Source organism: Vulpes vulpes, chromosome 8 (genome assembly GCF_048418805.1).
Source record: "Vulpes vulpes isolate BD-2025 chromosome 8, VulVul3, whole genome shotgun sequence".
In the NCBI taxonomy this organism is placed as follows: Eukaryota; Metazoa; Chordata; class Mammalia; order Carnivora; family Canidae; genus Vulpes; species Vulpes vulpes.
Genome location: NC_132787.1, coordinates 105,415,422 through 105,432,567, shown reverse-complemented (window position 1 = coordinate 105,432,567; position 17,146 = coordinate 105,415,422). Strand labels below are relative to the sequence as shown.

General features: G+C 49.6%; 1 protein-coding gene across 2 annotated transcripts in view; it reads left to right on the top strand.

The window, feature by feature from the left end:
- The window catches only part of ASAP2 (ArfGAP with SH3 domain, ankyrin repeat and PH domain 2), a 173,036-nt gene that overhangs the window by 142,173 nt on the left and 13,717 nt on the right, over positions 1-17,146 (top strand). For both annotated transcript variants that reach the window (XM_072767748.1, XM_072767747.1), the window contains exons 16-22: positions 2,813-2,907; positions 8,623-8,812; positions 10,327-10,412; positions 12,240-12,355; positions 13,202-13,269; positions 14,562-14,675; positions 16,869-17,121. In XM_072767748.1, the coding sequence (XP_072623849.1) occupies positions 2,813-2,907; positions 8,623-8,812; positions 10,327-10,412; positions 12,240-12,355; positions 13,202-13,269; positions 14,562-14,675; positions 16,869-17,121 (922 nt within the window). The remainder of the gene's footprint in view (positions 1-2,812; positions 2,908-8,622; positions 8,813-10,326; positions 10,413-12,239; positions 12,356-13,201; positions 13,270-14,561; positions 14,676-16,868; positions 17,122-17,146) is intronic.

Genomic DNA, 17,146 nt, shown 5'->3' with positions numbered 1-17,146 from the left:
ATGTGAGTGGCCCAGTAAATAACATTCCATTTCCCTGCATGGATATGGTACCAGTTGAGAGATCAAAAATCTGCTTTGTTATTGAGAAAAGCCAGATTAGTTGACAAGGTTCACAAGTTTGAAGTCTCAGGCTCAGGCAGGAGGAGCCCATCGCCCCTAGGATGGCATCCTATAGGTACAGTGGGGCTGAGACCCTGTCTCAGAGAAGTTCTTTCTCTCATTTGCCCACTCCTCCCCTTGGGGGGTGGTGCAGAAACAGAGAAGTATACCGCAATAGTAGATATGCCTCCACCTGGAAACATGAAGACGGGCAGATTTCCCCATCCTCACCCCAGACTCTAAGACAATTTCTGAGTAAAATTCAAGCCCTCTCGGTGATTCTATGGACCCTGCACAGGTAGGTGCTACAGATCTCCAGAAATGTGGAACTCCTGGTCCTTGTGCTCAGTGCTTCCATACAGTGAGAGAGAGACACACAGGCTTCCATGTAAGGCAGGTGAGATAAAGTGGGCATCTTGGCCAAGCAGCTGCCCTGCTGGTGTACACCTGCCGTGTCCATACTCGTAGTACCCAGTACGGGCTCCTTTCCCAGCCCTCATCACCATGCATCTCTTTTTATTCATGTCCCTCTCGTTAGACTGAGCTCTCTCTCTAAGCAGGGTCCTGTCTCATGCTCAGCGCCTAGCACTCCTGAGAACTCACTGTGCATTTGCACACTGACCCAGGGCTGGCATTGGCTTTGCTGAGTAATATAGCACTTAAAATGCCCCAGACGCTCCTAGATCTGATCTGGCCCCATGTCTGCTTCAGCACAGCCCTCAAAGTCCTCTGGGAATGGAGGACGTATGTGTTGGGGCCTGCTTAACACCAGCCATCCTGCTTCCTTGGCTCCTGCCCACTTGGCCTGCATGGGACCCACGTTTTCTTAACATGACCCTGCAGCCTCCATCTGCAAATGCTTTGCTTTTGTTGATGATTCTAAAGAAGTTCTCTGCAGGCTGAAATATTCACTGGAACTTGGCAAAACTGTCAGGCGGCACATTTCTCTGCATTGGATAAGTGTGACGCACGGATGTGGTGGCTCCCTGGACCAGCTGTCCCCTGGTAAACCAGCCAAGTCCAAGCAGAAGGGAAGCAGCTTTCCAATTCCTGGGGAAGTCTCCTCCTCACGCCCCCCTCCCATCTGCGTACCACAGACTCAGAGGCATGTGGGCCCCTCACTCACAGAGGGGTGCTGTGGCTTGTTCTGTTACTTACCCTCTGAAAACGGCTGTGCTTAGCTAGGAGACCGGTGTCCACATTATATTGAAAGATAGCATCATTAGAGCATGCCTGGCTCTAAACAGATCTGATACCAAGGTTCAGCTCTGGATCTGTCACCCGACATGGTTGACCATCAGCCTTATTCTTGGGGAAACCGCAGTGAGGCCCTGGGGTTTTGTCACCTGACAGTGGCCTGAGGCCATCAGGCCAGGATGGGGGCCCAAGTGGGGTTGGTTAGTGCTTGGTGCTTTGGGCCATCTGAGATGCTCTGTTCATTTAAGGACAACAAAATTAGGAAGCCTCATCATACAGTTAATAAGCTGACACTTGTCCCCTGTCCTTCTGCATCCCTCACAATCCCATTTCACTGTTTGATGTTACTTGCCACCAGAAAGTTCAACCTCACCTTAACTCAGATCCCTTTGGCTGTTTCTTCAGATAGCTCCCTCTGGGGAGAAAAGGGGCTGCACAAGCAGCAACCGTATCTCCTAGGACCTCCTCCCGGTGGCCCTGTGTCCACATCATTCATCGAGAGTAGAAACAGCAGAGGCCCCCTGCTCTCCACTCTGCCATTTTCAACATGAAGTTAAAACGTATCTTCTCTCCAAAGCCCTGTGTGAGGTGCCCCCCTCCACCGGATTTATTTCATTAAACACTGAAGAAGCTAATCCCTGTCAGGTGCTGGACTGGGAGCTGGAATAAGATGATTAAACCCCTGCTTTCAAGGAGCTCCTGGTCACTAGTAGGAGTTTGTGATCCTTTCAAGAGAGTGCCGGTTGCCATATTGTCAGGGTCGCTAGACTAAGACAAACTGACGTCTGTCTTCCTGCCTGCTTCACCGAGTGTAGTGCCTAGTATCCAATCAGCATTAACTAAGATGTGTTCATTTAATTTTTAACAAATAAGAAAGTGAATTGTTGAAGGGAGCACCTTACTTACATTTGGAACAAATACATTTTTAGTGTTTCATTGTATAGAATGCATTCACCTAAATTGTCTAAATTTTTATTATTATTATTATTATTATTATTATTAATTACAACCCAACAAGTCAGGTATCATCCCCATTTTACCAATGAAACATTGAAACCCGGTAAACTGACTTGTGTGTGGTCACAAAATCAGGGAGTTAAACCATAATTTGAACCCAAGTCTTAGCTTCCTGGCCCAGTACCCTCTTGACTCTATCAGAGACACCTCCTTGCTGGTGTAAATAGATTTTGTTTGAGCCACTTCAACTGGAGCATGAGTTTTTTGGGGGGGTGGGTAAGGATGGACACTCTCCTTGGACCAAGTTACTGCTTCTTCCTGTCCATCTGGGTGCTCTCTCCAGGGGACATTTTATGAGAACATTTGTCTGTGATAGATGTGCTGCTTCTTACCTCAAGTTTATGGGTACCTTTGGGGTTTGTCCATCTTTATTAAAGGCAAGCCACTTTATTGCTCTATTTCTTAGTGGCTATTAAATAAATCATCAGTGCATGAGTAGTGTGTCACAGTGGAATGGATTAATAATTGAGTACCCTGAAATAGACTTCTGTTTTTGCAGCTTGCGAAGAATATTGGGAATGCAGGCTTTAATGAGATTATGGAGTATTGCCTTCCAGCTGAGGACTCCGTCAAACCCAACCCGGGCAGCGACATGTAAGTATGGAACTGGCTGTTCCATTTTCTGAGCAAAGATTGGCCTTGTACCCAAGCCCTGAGACACAGGAGAAAAACAAGCTTGGGGTATCTCAGTAATTGCTTCTTTAGGGAATAAATCAGCCTGGGTTTTTTTGGTAAGTCACCTTTTTGGATATCCAAATGAAAATTTGGCGTGGCTTGTTTTCTTAGAAAGAAACCACAGGAAGACAGTGTTGGCTGATGCTCTGTGTCTATGAAGGAAGAATGGCGAGTTGTCACCCTTGAGGGGTGTGTGGGTGCCCCCTCGCCTTCTGCGTCAGGGGAGTTCTCTCTGCCCATTTCCTCTGCATAACTGCTCAGCCACTGGGAGGGTCAGTTGTCATAGATACATGAGTATGTATTCTTTTCTTTCTCAGGGTACTTTCAAATGTGGAGTATGGTTTCTTCAACAAAAATTTTTTGTTTTTGTTTTACTGTTGACACAAAACCTGACGGAGGAGGTTTTGTGCCTCATCATGCATCCCACTGGCCCCATGAGCAGACCTTATAACAGGGTATTTTCCTGCCAATCTTCTCAAACAGAGCATAATCACCGAGATCACACTGGTCACTGAGAGTGAAAGATGGGTGGGAGAATAGCAGGTCAGAGCAGTGGATGGCCTGTCTGCTCCAAACGGTTGGGGGTGGTTACTGCTATGTTTTGAGGCAGAGTGAAGCACATGGAAGGAAGGGGGGTGTCTGCAGGCCAGTAGAGACACAGCACCTGCGTTGGAGTGGTGAGTCTGGATCCAAGTGTTTCCAGCAGGAGAGGAAGAAATGAGGAAAATGTGAGAAGAGAGAGTAGAAAAATCCATTTACAGAGACAGCATTGCCCTTGGAGTAGCTTGAGAGGGAATGGATGGCACAGGTCCTCCTAAAGGACATTGGGTGAGGAACAGTGCAATGTGCTTAGAGAGAGCTTTCCCAAATAGGCAGCACAGAGGCTCATAGCAAAAGCTGAGGACTTCAGTGTTTGTAACCAATTTGTTGGGACGTGCCTTTGGGAAGCTGGGATCATAGGATCTGTGTTCTTCTGCATTGGGATGGGTAACTTAATGCAGTAAGATAGCCTAGACATCTAAGGGCATGAACACAGCCTGTGGCCATTATACACCCTGTCATGTATCAGATATCTGAGATGACCATTTGGTTGGTGTTGGATTAGAGCTGATTCATGTTGGACTCCTAGAGCGAATGCTTGTGCTGTAGCATTTCCATGAGATTGGATACCAGGTGTGAGCCTAAGTTATTGTCCTTTCTGGATAAAGACCTGAGTTCCAAATCTGTATTCTTACCCAGACCTGGAGAGACAGTATGAGATGTAGAAATCCAGCCCTAGCCCAGTGGTGGGACCTGGACAGGCTTGCTGGCTTCTCTGAGCCTTCTCCTCTGATATAAGCAGGAGATCACATTTCCCTGCTCATAGCGCCATTGGGATGATTATCAGTGGGATGGTGAGGTGACACATACTTAGGTGGTGTTGGCAGCTCTGTTCACCATAGGTGTGGGCAGTAGAGGCAACGTAAGTGCTACACAGCGATCCCACATACCCCTCAAAATTAACGTCCTCTCAATTTAGGTTTTCATTAGAGTTACCCAGAGGTGAGCCAGCTCTTCCTAGGATAGCTAGATGATCCTGTTTAGTAAAGGAAATTTCATAGTCCAGTGTGGCATATTTATTTACAGTCTAATTGATACCTGTGCTTAAAAAGAAGGTACCAGTGTCCTGAAATGCTATAATAATGATCAATTTTGAACAAAGCATATGATAATTTCATCCAATACCAGGGGTGCTTTATAAAAGTAAGGAATTTGTTTATTCTAGGGCCAGATGATTCTTAAAAAATGATCACTGTCTGCTTTGAATCCTTCAATATGAATGTTCTGTCTATATTGAGACCACCCCCCCAACCTTGGCACAAATCAAAAGGAAGTTTAGCTCTCTCTCTCTTTCCCCCCAGAATGAGGGCCAGTGTGATAGCAAGATGCCACCTACTTTCATACCTGCTCAGGTGAAATTAACTGCTGGGCTCTGTGCTTCTGTAGCATTGGGCTCAGTTTTAAAACCTTTCATCATGGGGCTCCCTGCTCAGTGGGGAGTCAGCTTCTCCCTATTCCTTTCCCTCTGCCCCTCCCTGCCCAGCTCTTGCACTCCTGCATGTGCTTTCTCCCCATAACCCCCATCAAATAAATCTAAAAAACAAAAAAAAAACAAAAAAAAAAAAACCTCTCATCCCACTTTATAAAGTATTGACACATATTTCTTTAATAAATTGTATCTTTCTAATTTTTGTATTTCCCGCCACATCATGTTGCTTGTGGTGGTTCAATACATATTTAATGAATCAAGTAGTCAAAGATAAAGTCTCAGCTCAGTGGCTACTTATTATATAAGCCAGTATTTTACTTGCAAATGAAAAGGAGTGTACTGTTTCTGGCTTCATCTCAGAAGAACATACCATCTGCAGATAAATCTGCTGAAAGGGAAGCCAGAGACCCCTCTAGTGGCCTGTGAATCCCCAGATTTTGGATTTGGGTTGGGTGGCGCTATGGAGAAATAGAAATAGGTGAAAAGAGGAAGCCCACTGATGAATGTCTGCTTGTGGAGGCAGCACCGTTCCTCCTCTGTGAGGAACCCTTACACAGGCCCATCCTTCACAAGTACAAGAAACCTCTCTTGAACACATGCCAAGTGTGTTGTTATTTTAAGTTCACTGCTTTTCTCCAAAAGTCTAAGCCTTTCCAAAAAAAAAAAAAAAGTGTGGAGGGGATTGCGCTGGCAGGGTGAACTTCCTTCACAGCGCCATAGAGCGTGGTGGTGCATAAAGCAGGTGCGTTCCCTTACTTGTGTAGGTATGACCTTCTGGGGACGCAGAGCCCTGGGCAGATGAATAATACATTAAAAAATAAGTGAAGGGTCCAGTATCTCTCCAGCTCCATCCAAAGGAGGCAGGGGAGATCACAGTGGTGATTGTCCGTCCCACAAGGATTATTGAAACTCCCTAAAACTTGACAGCCATCTAGTCCAACCACTCATAATAAGAGATCTGTAGGATTAGAGTCATTGTCAGATTGGCCTGTCATCAAGCCCAGAGAGTCCCTGAGCAGTTCCCTGTGTGTGCCAGGCTGTGCCAGGAGACCTCCTCAGGGAGCTTGCCAGCTGTGGGAGGAAACAATGTTAGGTCCCCCACACCTTTTTTTTAAGGTTTTATTTATTTGAGAGAGGGAGAGAGAGAGAGAGAGAAGAGAGAGAAAAGGAGCAGGGGGAAGGGCAGATGGAGAGGGAGAAGCAGACTCCCTGCTGAGCATGGAGCCTGATGCGGGGCTCGATCCCAGGACCCTGAGATCATGACCTGAGCTGGAGGCAGATGCTTCACTGACTGAGTCACCAGGTTTCCTTTATGTCCCCTTAATAAGCTTCGGTTTATTTTTCTGTAAGGTGGAGACAAAGCTCATAGCCTTGTTGTCAGGACCAAATGAGACTGCACGTCTCACTGGACCTGTAAGCCCATGGGCAACGCACCTTTGTGAGGTGACACATGTAAAGTTGGTTAGCACAGTTCATGCTTTCTGCATTTTCTAAACACTCAGGTGGTGGGTGTCTTAGGTCAGGTCATCAACAGTGGGGAATGAAGCCCCTGCCACCTTCTCGGAGCCTGGAGTTGACCTGCCCACTCCAGCCCTGGTGTGCTGCAGCATGGGCCCCGGGGTATTGATCTGAGGGACTCGTGACTGGTGCTGATAGCAGATGCGGTTGGCAGAGCCCTGGTGGCAGGATGGGAAGGAGCAGTGCCTGAGCTGAGAAGAGCTGAGCAGGTTTCACTTGGCACCATGAGCCCCTTCATTCCACGCTGGTGTTTCTAGAATGCTCTAAGTGTGCTATCTCGTGTCACCTGCAACAGCCCAGTTGTTTCTGTTTCGTGACAACAGCAGGTGTTGTCACGGGAAGGGCTTGTCTGCAGTGCCCTCAACAGGGAGCAGTGGAGCCAGTGTGAGCAGCCATTTGAGAGACCCTGGGCCGTGCCATCTCTCAGAGCCAACCGCCAGGCCCTGGCTTTTCCTTCCCCCTGCACCCCCCACCCCAACTTTTTGAAATTTCAAGGTACTTCACACTTTCCAGAAAATAGTTTCCAGGAAAGAACCAAGGGCATCAATCTTGTCAGTGCCATTCTCCCTATGTCTCTGTTCATCTACTGGCTAAAGTTAAGTTTTTGTGTTATTGGTGGAATTTAGTTTTCTCTGACATGCTTTTTTTTTTTTTTAACAGATTTAATGAACTGTATTCATATACAGTTCACCCATTTAAATGTAAATTCAGTATTCATGTTCACAGAGTGTGCATCCATCACCACAATTTTATTTTACTTAAAAATTTTATTTGAGAAAGGGAGAGAGAGAGAGCGCATGCGCATGAGCATTGGGGAGAGACGGGGAGAAGCAGGGAGCCCAGTGTGGGGCTCCATCCCAGGACCCTCTGAGCATGACCCAAGCTCAGATGCTTCACTGACTGAGCTATCCAGGAGCCGCATCACTGCAATTGTAGAACATGTTCATCCCCCCGAAATAAAACCCCGCACCTGTTAACCAGCACCTCCTTCTCCCCCCAGCCCTGCTAACCTACCTTTTATCTCCACAGATTTAACCCTTCCAGGCATTCCATGTAAGCGGGATCATACTGTGTGGCCTTGTGTGTCTGGGTGGCTTCTTTGACTTTGTGTAACGTTTTCAGGGCTCGTCCATGTGGCAGCCTGTGTCGGTACTTCATTCCTTCTATGGCTGACGAGTTCTCCATTATGTGGAGAGAGCATTTTGTTTATCCATTCTTCAGCTGATGGGTTTCTGGGCTGCTCCCCGTCACTTCTCACCAGGTAGCCACAGGGACCTTAGCATTCCCTGTGCCTCTCGGAAATCCCGTCTGCGTCTTTTATTGCTCTGCTGTTATTTGTTAAGGTCATTGGAGTAAGATGCTGAGAATCCTCTGACCAGCCGCTCCTGTTTTTCTTGCTCTCTACATTTTAAGTTCATCAGTTAGTTCCAGGGCCCGGCAAATGTCAGTTCACGTACTTCTCACAGTTCCATGAGGGTACATGGTACATGCTCGGCATAAACCTACCTTCATGCCTCAAGAGATGAAATTCTTGTCCCCGGACACACTATCAGTGTGGTGGCGGTGGAAGTTGAACCCCTGCTTCTTTGGGCTTCCGGGAGGCACAGCCATTCCCTGCTGGGTGGGAAGGTGTGGTCTGAACACAGTGCCGTGGGGAGGCCAGACTATACACCACAGAGCCGATAGTTTGCTCTGGTGCATCAGACATGTGGTGTGTTTCTTTCCTGCCAGGCACGGTGCCCACCATTGAGAGGCTACAGTCTTCACCTCTGAGGAGGGCCTCCCCCTCTGCCTAGCCTGGCTGCCTACCATTGGCCCCTGAGTAAGACCCAGGCACCCTGCACCAGGGCCAAGAGGCCTCTTGTGATGGAAACTGGAAAGTGTCAACGCTTCTAAAAGGGGGGCTCCAGGTGTCACTGGATGTAGGCACTGCTGTGGTCACACGGTGGCTCGCTTCCTATACGCCAGCACTTCCTGCAAGGAGGGCATATGCTGGGTTTCTTTAAATTGTTAACAGATGATGGAAGGTTAGATATGTTTGAATAGAGGCCCTTAATCGTTTACAAGGCAATTATGCTTGATTTCAGGAATGCCAGAAAGGACTACATTACTGCCAAGTACATCGAGAGGAAATACGCGAGGAAGAGGCACGCGGACAATGCAGCAAAACTTCACAGCCTTTGTGAGGCCGTCAAAACAAGAGATATTTTTGGTTTACTCCAGGCGTATGCTGACGGTGTGGATCTTACAGAAAAAATCCCACTGGCCAATGGACATGTAAGAGTGTGGCCTGCTACTTTTAGAAAAAGATGGGGGAGAGGGTGGGGGAGGATGAGGAGTGGCAGCAATGCTGACAAAGGCGTAAGTCTCTGAAAGAAGATACCATTGAATTTTAGAAATTGGTGGTTTAAGTGGTTATTGGTGGTTTATTCTTTGTTTAAGAATAAACAAAAATATAATGTCAGCCCTGGGAGGAAAGTCCAGTCCCTAGGGGAAGGGGGCATCTTCTCAGGGACCCGAGCAACCTAGCAGCAGTCCTGTCCCTGATGAGCAGGGAGCGTTGGTGCCTCCTGGGCACATGGGCAGCTGGCAGCCAAACTCATAGCAGCAGCAGCTGCTGAGGCCGCCCTAGGAAGGAGAGCTCCACGGCCTGCTCCCTCCCTGCACCCTCCTCCCTGGGGGAAGCGGAGTAGGAGGGACATCCCCCAGTCTTACAGGAAAACCTTGTTGAGAGGGTAAGGCCTCGAGGTGGGGTGGGATCTTACCTTTAGGATGGATTACCAGTGTCACAGGCTGGCATGTATCCTAGTTCTCTTTCATGGGTGACCTTGTAGACACACACTCATTGGCTGGAAACCTCCTTACTGTCATAGGGAAGGTGCAGGGTCCTGGGCTGTTACCTCTTACCATGTGTTATATGGAGCCTGATATTCAGTGTTTAAGAGAGAGAGATGGGGATCCCTGGGTGGCGCAGCGGTTTGGCGCCTGCCTTTGGCCCAGGGCGCGATCCTGGAGACCCGGGATCGAATCCCACGTCGGGCTCCCGGTGCATGGAGCCTGCTTCTCCCTCTGCCTGTGTCTCTGCCTCTATCTCTCTGTGACTATCATAAATAAATAAAAATTAAAAAAAAAATTTTAAGAGAGAGAGATGTCAGGCCCAGTGGTCCAGGGCAGAGCACACTCAGCTCGGAGCCTTGCCGCAGCAGGGGATGGGGGAGTGGCCCTAGCTGGTAGCGCAGGCCAGACAGTGGATTGGGGGCACCTTCCTCCTTGCTCCGTGTTCCCTGTTGCATGAGTATTTCCTTTGCCTCTTGCCCACACACCTACCTGATGAGACAGCCCTCATCAGGTCTATCCTCCCCCACCTTTCAGGAAAGGCAGTGGGGTCAGGAGTCCCCTGAGCCCTCTCTGTAAGTGTAGAGTGAGAATCGTGAACACAGGCTGAAGAGACTGGGTATAGGAGGCCTGGGGAATCTTCCTGGTTTCTTTGAATGGAGAGGTGACACCTGTGCTATTGGTTCAGGGGTAGGACATGGAGATTGAGGGGACTCTGAGATGAAACCCCTGAATTTCTCATTACTTCCTGTGGCAGAAGGAGGACCAGTCTGGACATTGCAGGTTCCCCAGGGCAGAGTTTGCCATGGAGATTAAAGGGGCCGAGTGTCTGAGAGATTAAAGGTTTGAGAGAAAGAATAAAAGGCTTTGGAAGAGACAGACGTGATTTCACTCACACTGGACACAAAACTGAATGCTCCCCTTGGAATTCTGGAATGTTTCTGTTTTGTCTTCAGGAGCCAGATGAAACTGCCCTCCATCTGGCGGTCAGATCGGTGGACCGGACTTCTCTCCACATCGTTGACTTTTTAGTCCAGAACAGGTGGGTGTTCTAAAATTAGGGGAGGCGTTTGATTTTGTTTCTTGGTATTTCCAAGGAAGGATCAGGTTCCTGCCTCATTACGTGGCCAACATGCTGGGATTTTCCCAGGCCTGAGCATGAACTGGGGGGCAGGAAGAGAGCTACCATGAGTGGGAGCCCCCAAAAAGCCTGAGAGTGTGAGGACAGAGACCCTTCTTGGTTTCTGCAAGAAATCTTCTAGTATCTGGGACTCAGGGGATATCTGGACGAAACATCTGCTGAATTCTGGGCCCTGGAGGGCAGACTGTCTGGACCCCACGACCACCCCGTGTGGACAGAGCCATCCCCGTGCTTGTCCATCGAGTGTCTCACAAGAGCCGGGCAGGGTGCCCTGAGCAGTGGGGAGAGGAGAAGGGGACGCACAAATCCACACATGAGCCACCTGCCTATGCTGAGATTGTAAACTGCAACACTGGGTTGTGGGCATTTGGTTTGGTTCAAGAAGCTGTTTCTATTTTTTAATTAGAAGTTGCCTTTAAGGAGTGTGTGCACACCGCTTACCCCGGCTCCTTAGCCCTGTTGTTGGGCACATTCCACCCACCTCCCTCAGGGCATCACCTGCCTGGCAGCAGCAGGCCAAACACAAAGATTCATCACAGTGTATGTGGACTCCCTGATGGTGGTTTGGGGTGTGTGGAGGGGGGCTGCTTCTCAGAAGCTACCAAGAGTGCTCCAGACAGTGGAAATGTCCACAGTGCAAAAGCAAGGTCATATTTTGCATTTCTGCCTTTCCCTGCATTTCCCTGGAGGACAAAATGGCTGGCGGTAGGGGAGCTTGAGGCAGGTTGGCAGTTTGCTGGACTCCGTGGAAGCCGCCCACTGTGGGAGGCTGAACGCCCACCCAGCGCATCACAATGGCTCAGTGGACAGTGGACGACACAGCCCGGTGACACCATCCTCCCTCCGCGTAAACTCTTGCTGCGTGAGAAGGGAAATCCTGCTTCCTTTTCTTCCAGCATTGGAAGCAGGGCAGCAGGAAGAGGGCCGAGATCAGAAGATAAGGCTCCTTTTCACCCCAAAAGTGTAACAGGTTCTGTCCTGATGAGAACAGTAGGTGTTACCTGGTGGCTGTCCTCCGTCTGTCCTTCCAGCGGCCACAAGGCCCCAGTGCCCCTCCTGCTCAGCCACGTCTCAGGGCTCCCTCTAGCAGCAGGCTGAGTGGCTTTGTCTGAGGAGCCCAGTGCCTTTTGGGGTAACCTGGTCTTGTTTTACGTCAGATGACTTCTGAAATCTCACAGCTGCCTCTCTGGCTGTTCTCAGGGGGGTGCAAGGCCAACAGCCTCAGAGGCGTTTTCACATTCTGGACTTGGGGAGAGGTGGCTCTTCCCCTTCCTTGGCAAGAGTGCCAATGATATAATGAGAAAAAGCTCTCCCTGTCCTTTTGGGGAACAGGATGACAAGTCACACAGGTGTCCCAAGGCCCCGACAGACCCTGCATCTGGGCACTGCTGGGGAAGCAGGAGGGATGCCGTGGTCTGGGGCAGGCCTGGGGGAGGCAAGATGCACACCCCCTCAGCCCCCCGCTCAGCAGCCACATGGGTGCCTCCTCCTGGCCTTGTCCACCACCGTTGCTAGTGCCCTGGTGGCCTCACGCCAAGGTTGCCTCATCCACATGAAAGGGCTGGCACCATGTCCTACCACAGAGGAGGGGGACTGGGAGGAGTGCCCCTCGGTGACTCGATGGCCGGATGCCTCCTGCTCACATGCTCAGGCCCCCGCTGGGCAGTGCTGCTCTGCTGGCCCATGACTCACTGTTCCTTCTCTTGCCCTGCCCCTCTTCTTGGCCAGTGGGAACCTGGATAAACAGACGGGGAAGGGCAGCACTGCCCTGCACTACTGCTGCCTGACGGACAACGCCGAGTGCCTCAAGCTCCTCCTACGGGGGAAGGCGTCCATCGAGACGGGTGAGTGGGCACCCCCCTGGCTCCTGGTCCAGGTGCTGGGCTCCTGTCAAGCTCAGGAGACCGTAGTCCTGCCCTCCAAAGGTGGGGGCCTCCCCTGCATGCTCTGTTAGGCTGCTGTGGTCTCCCTCCATCTGCTGCATAGACTTTCCATCATTGGCAGGCATCAGAGGTTACAAGAGGCAGAGCACAGACCCTGCAGATGTCACTCGTGCCGAGGTGAATTTGAACAAGATTTGGGGCATCTTGCCCTCTTGTTAAGAATCTCCACCACCCAGGACCAGGTTTAACTCCTTCCTGACTCTGGGTGGAAGGTTTATGGGGCAGTGGGGACTCACTGTTCACTGCCCATCCTGGCACCAAGTCTCCTCCACGAGGGACCCTGATCTGCTGGGCCTTCATCCCTCCCTCTGCCAGGGGACCCTGATGTGCTGGCAGCCAGCCAGAGGGCAGGCAGCTGTGATCACATCAGGAGGAAGGTTTGTGAAGAACCATGAACAGGAAACAGAGAAGAGAAGGCACACACCTGCTTGAGCCAAGTTTCTTGCTTTTTTTTTTTTTTTAATTAATAACCAAACCTTATTGATGGAGGCTTATTTAGAAGAAAACACACATTTTCAGATTTACAGGCTGACAGGAGTTCATATCTGCATCCGTGGTTAGCTGACCCTGTCTTTTGAAGTCTTACCGGCCATACACTGCTGCAGTTCTGTGCGATTGTAAGACCAGTACAGCCCCAATGCTCAGTTTCACTACTGCTGCTTCACTATATTTTCTTTTAATTGTTTCGCCAACCAGACCTTTGCTTGTTTTTGCCATAATGCCTCCTTTTGTTGCCCGGCCTTTTAGCTAATGAGTCCGGAGAGACACCGCTGGACATCGCCAAACGCCTCAGGCACGAGCACTGCGAGGAGCTGGTGAGCCTCTGTCTAGCATAGATGGAGTCAAGGCGCCCTTCCCGGACCAGGGTGGGGGGGCCCTGTCCTCTGTGCAGAGGGTCTTCCCACATACAGACCTTAGAGGGACAACCAGGAGAAAGCGTCCTGGGAATCTTTGGAGAGGGCATGACCACCCCTTTGTAGTGACACCTGAACACACATTACTACTTGCTTGTTAGACAGGTGTATGGTAGCTGTGGCATTATCTGAGGCAGGTGGAGGCCACCACAGCTTTGGCTCTTTTCTGGAGTCTGTAAGCCGCTAGCTCTTCCTCCTGCAGCAGCATCCAAAGCTGGTGTCTTATTCTGTTCCCAGTCCCGAATCCTGTGGATTCTTCTGCACCACCTTTTCCTGTCCTGTTCTAGAAGAAGAGGCAGTACGGCCAGTGGACAGAGCCCACAGGGTCAGACAGTGTAGGGCTCCCCCACCATGACGTGGGAAAGTCAGGTCAGTGCCGGCTCTCCAGCTGTCTCCTTAGTTGTTAAGATGGAGTCAGCTTTGCCAGTTTATATGGTTGTTGTGAGAGCCAGCATTGCACTCTGTGAAAATCAGTAAGTGCTCAATAAACAGAACAGAGAGTAAATGCCACCCAAGGTGAGAAGAGTAAGAGGTACTATTCCTAGTACTTGAGAGGCACCTTATGACATGGTTTCTTCTGTTTTACCAATGAGGAAACAGGCACAGAAGGGTTCAGTCATTTGCCCAAGGTCACCCAGATCCTCTCTGGCTGTGGAGGAAATTAAGGGCTAACTCACTAAGACACCCACGGAATCTCATGAATTCCCTTCTCTCCTGTGTATCTAAAATGGAGCTGGGGGGATCCCTGGGTGGCTCAGCGGTTTAGCGCCTGCCTTCGGCCCAGGGTGTGATCCTGGAGTCCCGGGATTGAGTCCTGCATCGAGCTCCCTGCATGGAGCCTGCTTCTCCCTCTGCCTGTGTCTCTGCCTCTCTCTCTCGCTCTGTCATGAATAAATAAATAAAATCTTTAAAAAGAAAAATAAAATTAAAAAATAAATAAAACGGAGGCTGGTATCTACCTTCCTTGAAAGAGTTGCGAAAATTCACATCCTTTTTCTGTGGGACTTGATCTATCATGCTGGCCAGGCACGGTTGGGTCAGCATTTAGTGGACACGTGCATTGTCCTCTGAAGTTGGGAGAGGGATTTCTGTGGGCTGGCCTCACCCTGGAGGGTCTCTGCCTCTGCCCCTCCCCACCGCCCGCAGTAGCCCACCTCACAGGCAGCATCACTGACAGCCCTTCGTTCCCTCAGCTGACGCAGGCCTTATCTGGGAGGTTCAACTCTCATGTCCATGTCGAGTACGAGTGGCGACTGCTCCACGAAGACCTGGATGAGAGCGATGATGATGTGGACGAGAAATTGCAGGTCAGTGCCATTCCTCGGGGTGCCAGGAGTATTGAGATGAGCTTTGCTTGGAGCTGTGTGGATCCTGGATTAGAATCAGGGGACAGAGTGGATCTGTTCAAGAAGTAGAATTAACTCTGCTTCCATCCATCTCAGTAGGTGTTTGGCTTTGCCCTTCCCCCAACTGTCACTGGTCTCCCAGCTCCTACACGTGTTGATTTAAAGGAATGTCCCTTGTATCATCATTGTCAGCTGCCCACCTTTTGATCTGAGAGAAAGATACAGGGGAAGCCCTCGCACAGTGGATGTGATAAAGAGCTGGAGGGTCCCCAGCATCATAGTTCATGTTCACCTAGTTGATCTTCAAAACCTTAATTAGAATCATTAAATGACCATTAGAGCTCTGGGTCCACCTTTTTCCTTTATCAGATAAGAAAATGTCTCAGGGATGTTTCGAGAGAGGTTGACTGAGGCCAGCTTGAGGCCCAGACTGAGGGCACTTGCTTCTGAGTCTTGGGGGTGCCGCTGGCAGGTGACCACCTTCATGCAGGTCTTAAAGCTGAGTCAGACTCTAGCAGATTGACTCCAGAGCCCACACTCCTGGCTGCTATGAAACCAGTGGGGACTCCCATGTAAAGTTTTGTTTTTACGGTAGGACTTGAGTGTCCTGATGCACATTGAGGATGTCTCATTATACACGTGTGTGGCATTTCCAGTACCTCCTTGACTATCCTTACTTGTGGAGCAGTCAACATCCATACTTAAAATTTCTTAGACTAAGAAACTTCTCCACTGAGTTAGCTATAAAACGGTGTCCAAGTGAGAAGAGCTGACTCATGACTCATGTTATACTTACCCTAAAAAAGTATTGTAAACATTGACCCCAAGGCAGGTATACACATCAGTGTAGCATAACCTAGCAGGTCACACAGTCCAAGTAAAAGTGTGACAGCAAGTGCTAACCCTCATCCACTCCCTGTTTCCACCAGAGGTGGGTATTGTTCATATAGTCATGGGCTTTGTTGAATCTAAAATATGCACAAAGAGAACTAGCCATCAAGTTCTGTATACCTGAGTTGAGTTTGAGCCATTGGGTTGGCCAGAGCCTTGACTGGGTGGGTGGTCCTGTGAGGGGACATGGGGTGTGACAGCCAGTACTGTATCTGCCAATCACTGTGCTAGAGAAGCAAAGTTCTACCCATTGAATAGATGAGAAATAGGGTCAGCAAGGTTAAGCTATTTGCTCAGGATCATAGCTCTTATAATGAAGCTGATATTTGAAATGAATTAGGTCTGATTTACCCGAGTCCTGATTTTATGCACATGACCTTCAGGGGAGCAAGGGTCAGCAAACCAAAAGGGCCAAATAATAAATATTTCAGGCCTCTTGGCCTAAGAAATCACCATCTCTACTCTGACTCAGATGTGCCAGGGTGGCCTAAAAGCAGCCATAGATGATATGTAAATGATTGGGTATGATGGTATTCTAATAATAAAACTTTTTGAAAAAAGATGGCGGCCCACGAGCCATGGTTTGCTGACTCTTGAGTTAGGGGAATCTCGAGAGTTCGGTTCATAAGGGAAGAAAAACATCAGTCCCGGGGATCCCTGGGTGGCGCAGCGGTTTGGTGCCTGCCTTTGGCCCAGGGCGCGATCCTGGAGACCTGGGATCGAATCCCACGTCGGGTTCCCAGTGCATGGAGCCTGCTTCTGTCTCTGCCTCTCTCTCTCTCTCTCTCTCTCTCTCTCTCTCTGTGTGTGTGTGTGTGTGACTATCATAAATAAATAAAAATATTAAAAAAAAAAAAAAAACATCAGTCCCCTGAATTTGCCGCCTAGATGTTGGGGATTGATTGCAGCTGGGTGTTCAATTGAGAGCTTGTTTACTAATGGGAAATCCAATGAAAACACAGATCTAGGTTAAAATCACTCTCGCTAGTAAAGATGAAATGGCCAATGCTGTAAATCCTTCACAGAATAGAGAATTGTAAATTATAAATCATGGTTTTGAGGGTCATGTGTATCTCCAATAAGAGACATGCTGAGATTAACTTTGAAATCTTGTGGTTCTCATGTAACAGTTGAGAGCCAAAAAAGGTACCGTGCCCAAGTAGCCGCAGTGAATGTGAGGTGGTCACCAGTAGACTGACGCTGAGACCAAGAGGTCAGTGTGTGTGTGCATGCCACACACCTCTGCCTGCCATCCCTCCGCAGCCCAGCCCCAGTCGGCGAGAAGACCGGCCCGTCAGCTTCTACCAGCTGGGCTCCAACCAGCTGCAGTCTAATGCCGCATCTTTGGCCAGAGATGCCGCCAGCCTGGCCAAGGACAAGCAGAGGAGCTTTGTGCCCAGCATCTTGCAGAACGAGACGTACGGAGCTATCCTCAGTGGCAGCCCGCCACCCACCCAGCCTGCAGCCCCCAGCACCGCCAGCGCCCCCCCGCTGCCCCCACGGAATGTTGCCAAAGGTATTGAACTGCTTTAGCTCCTGCC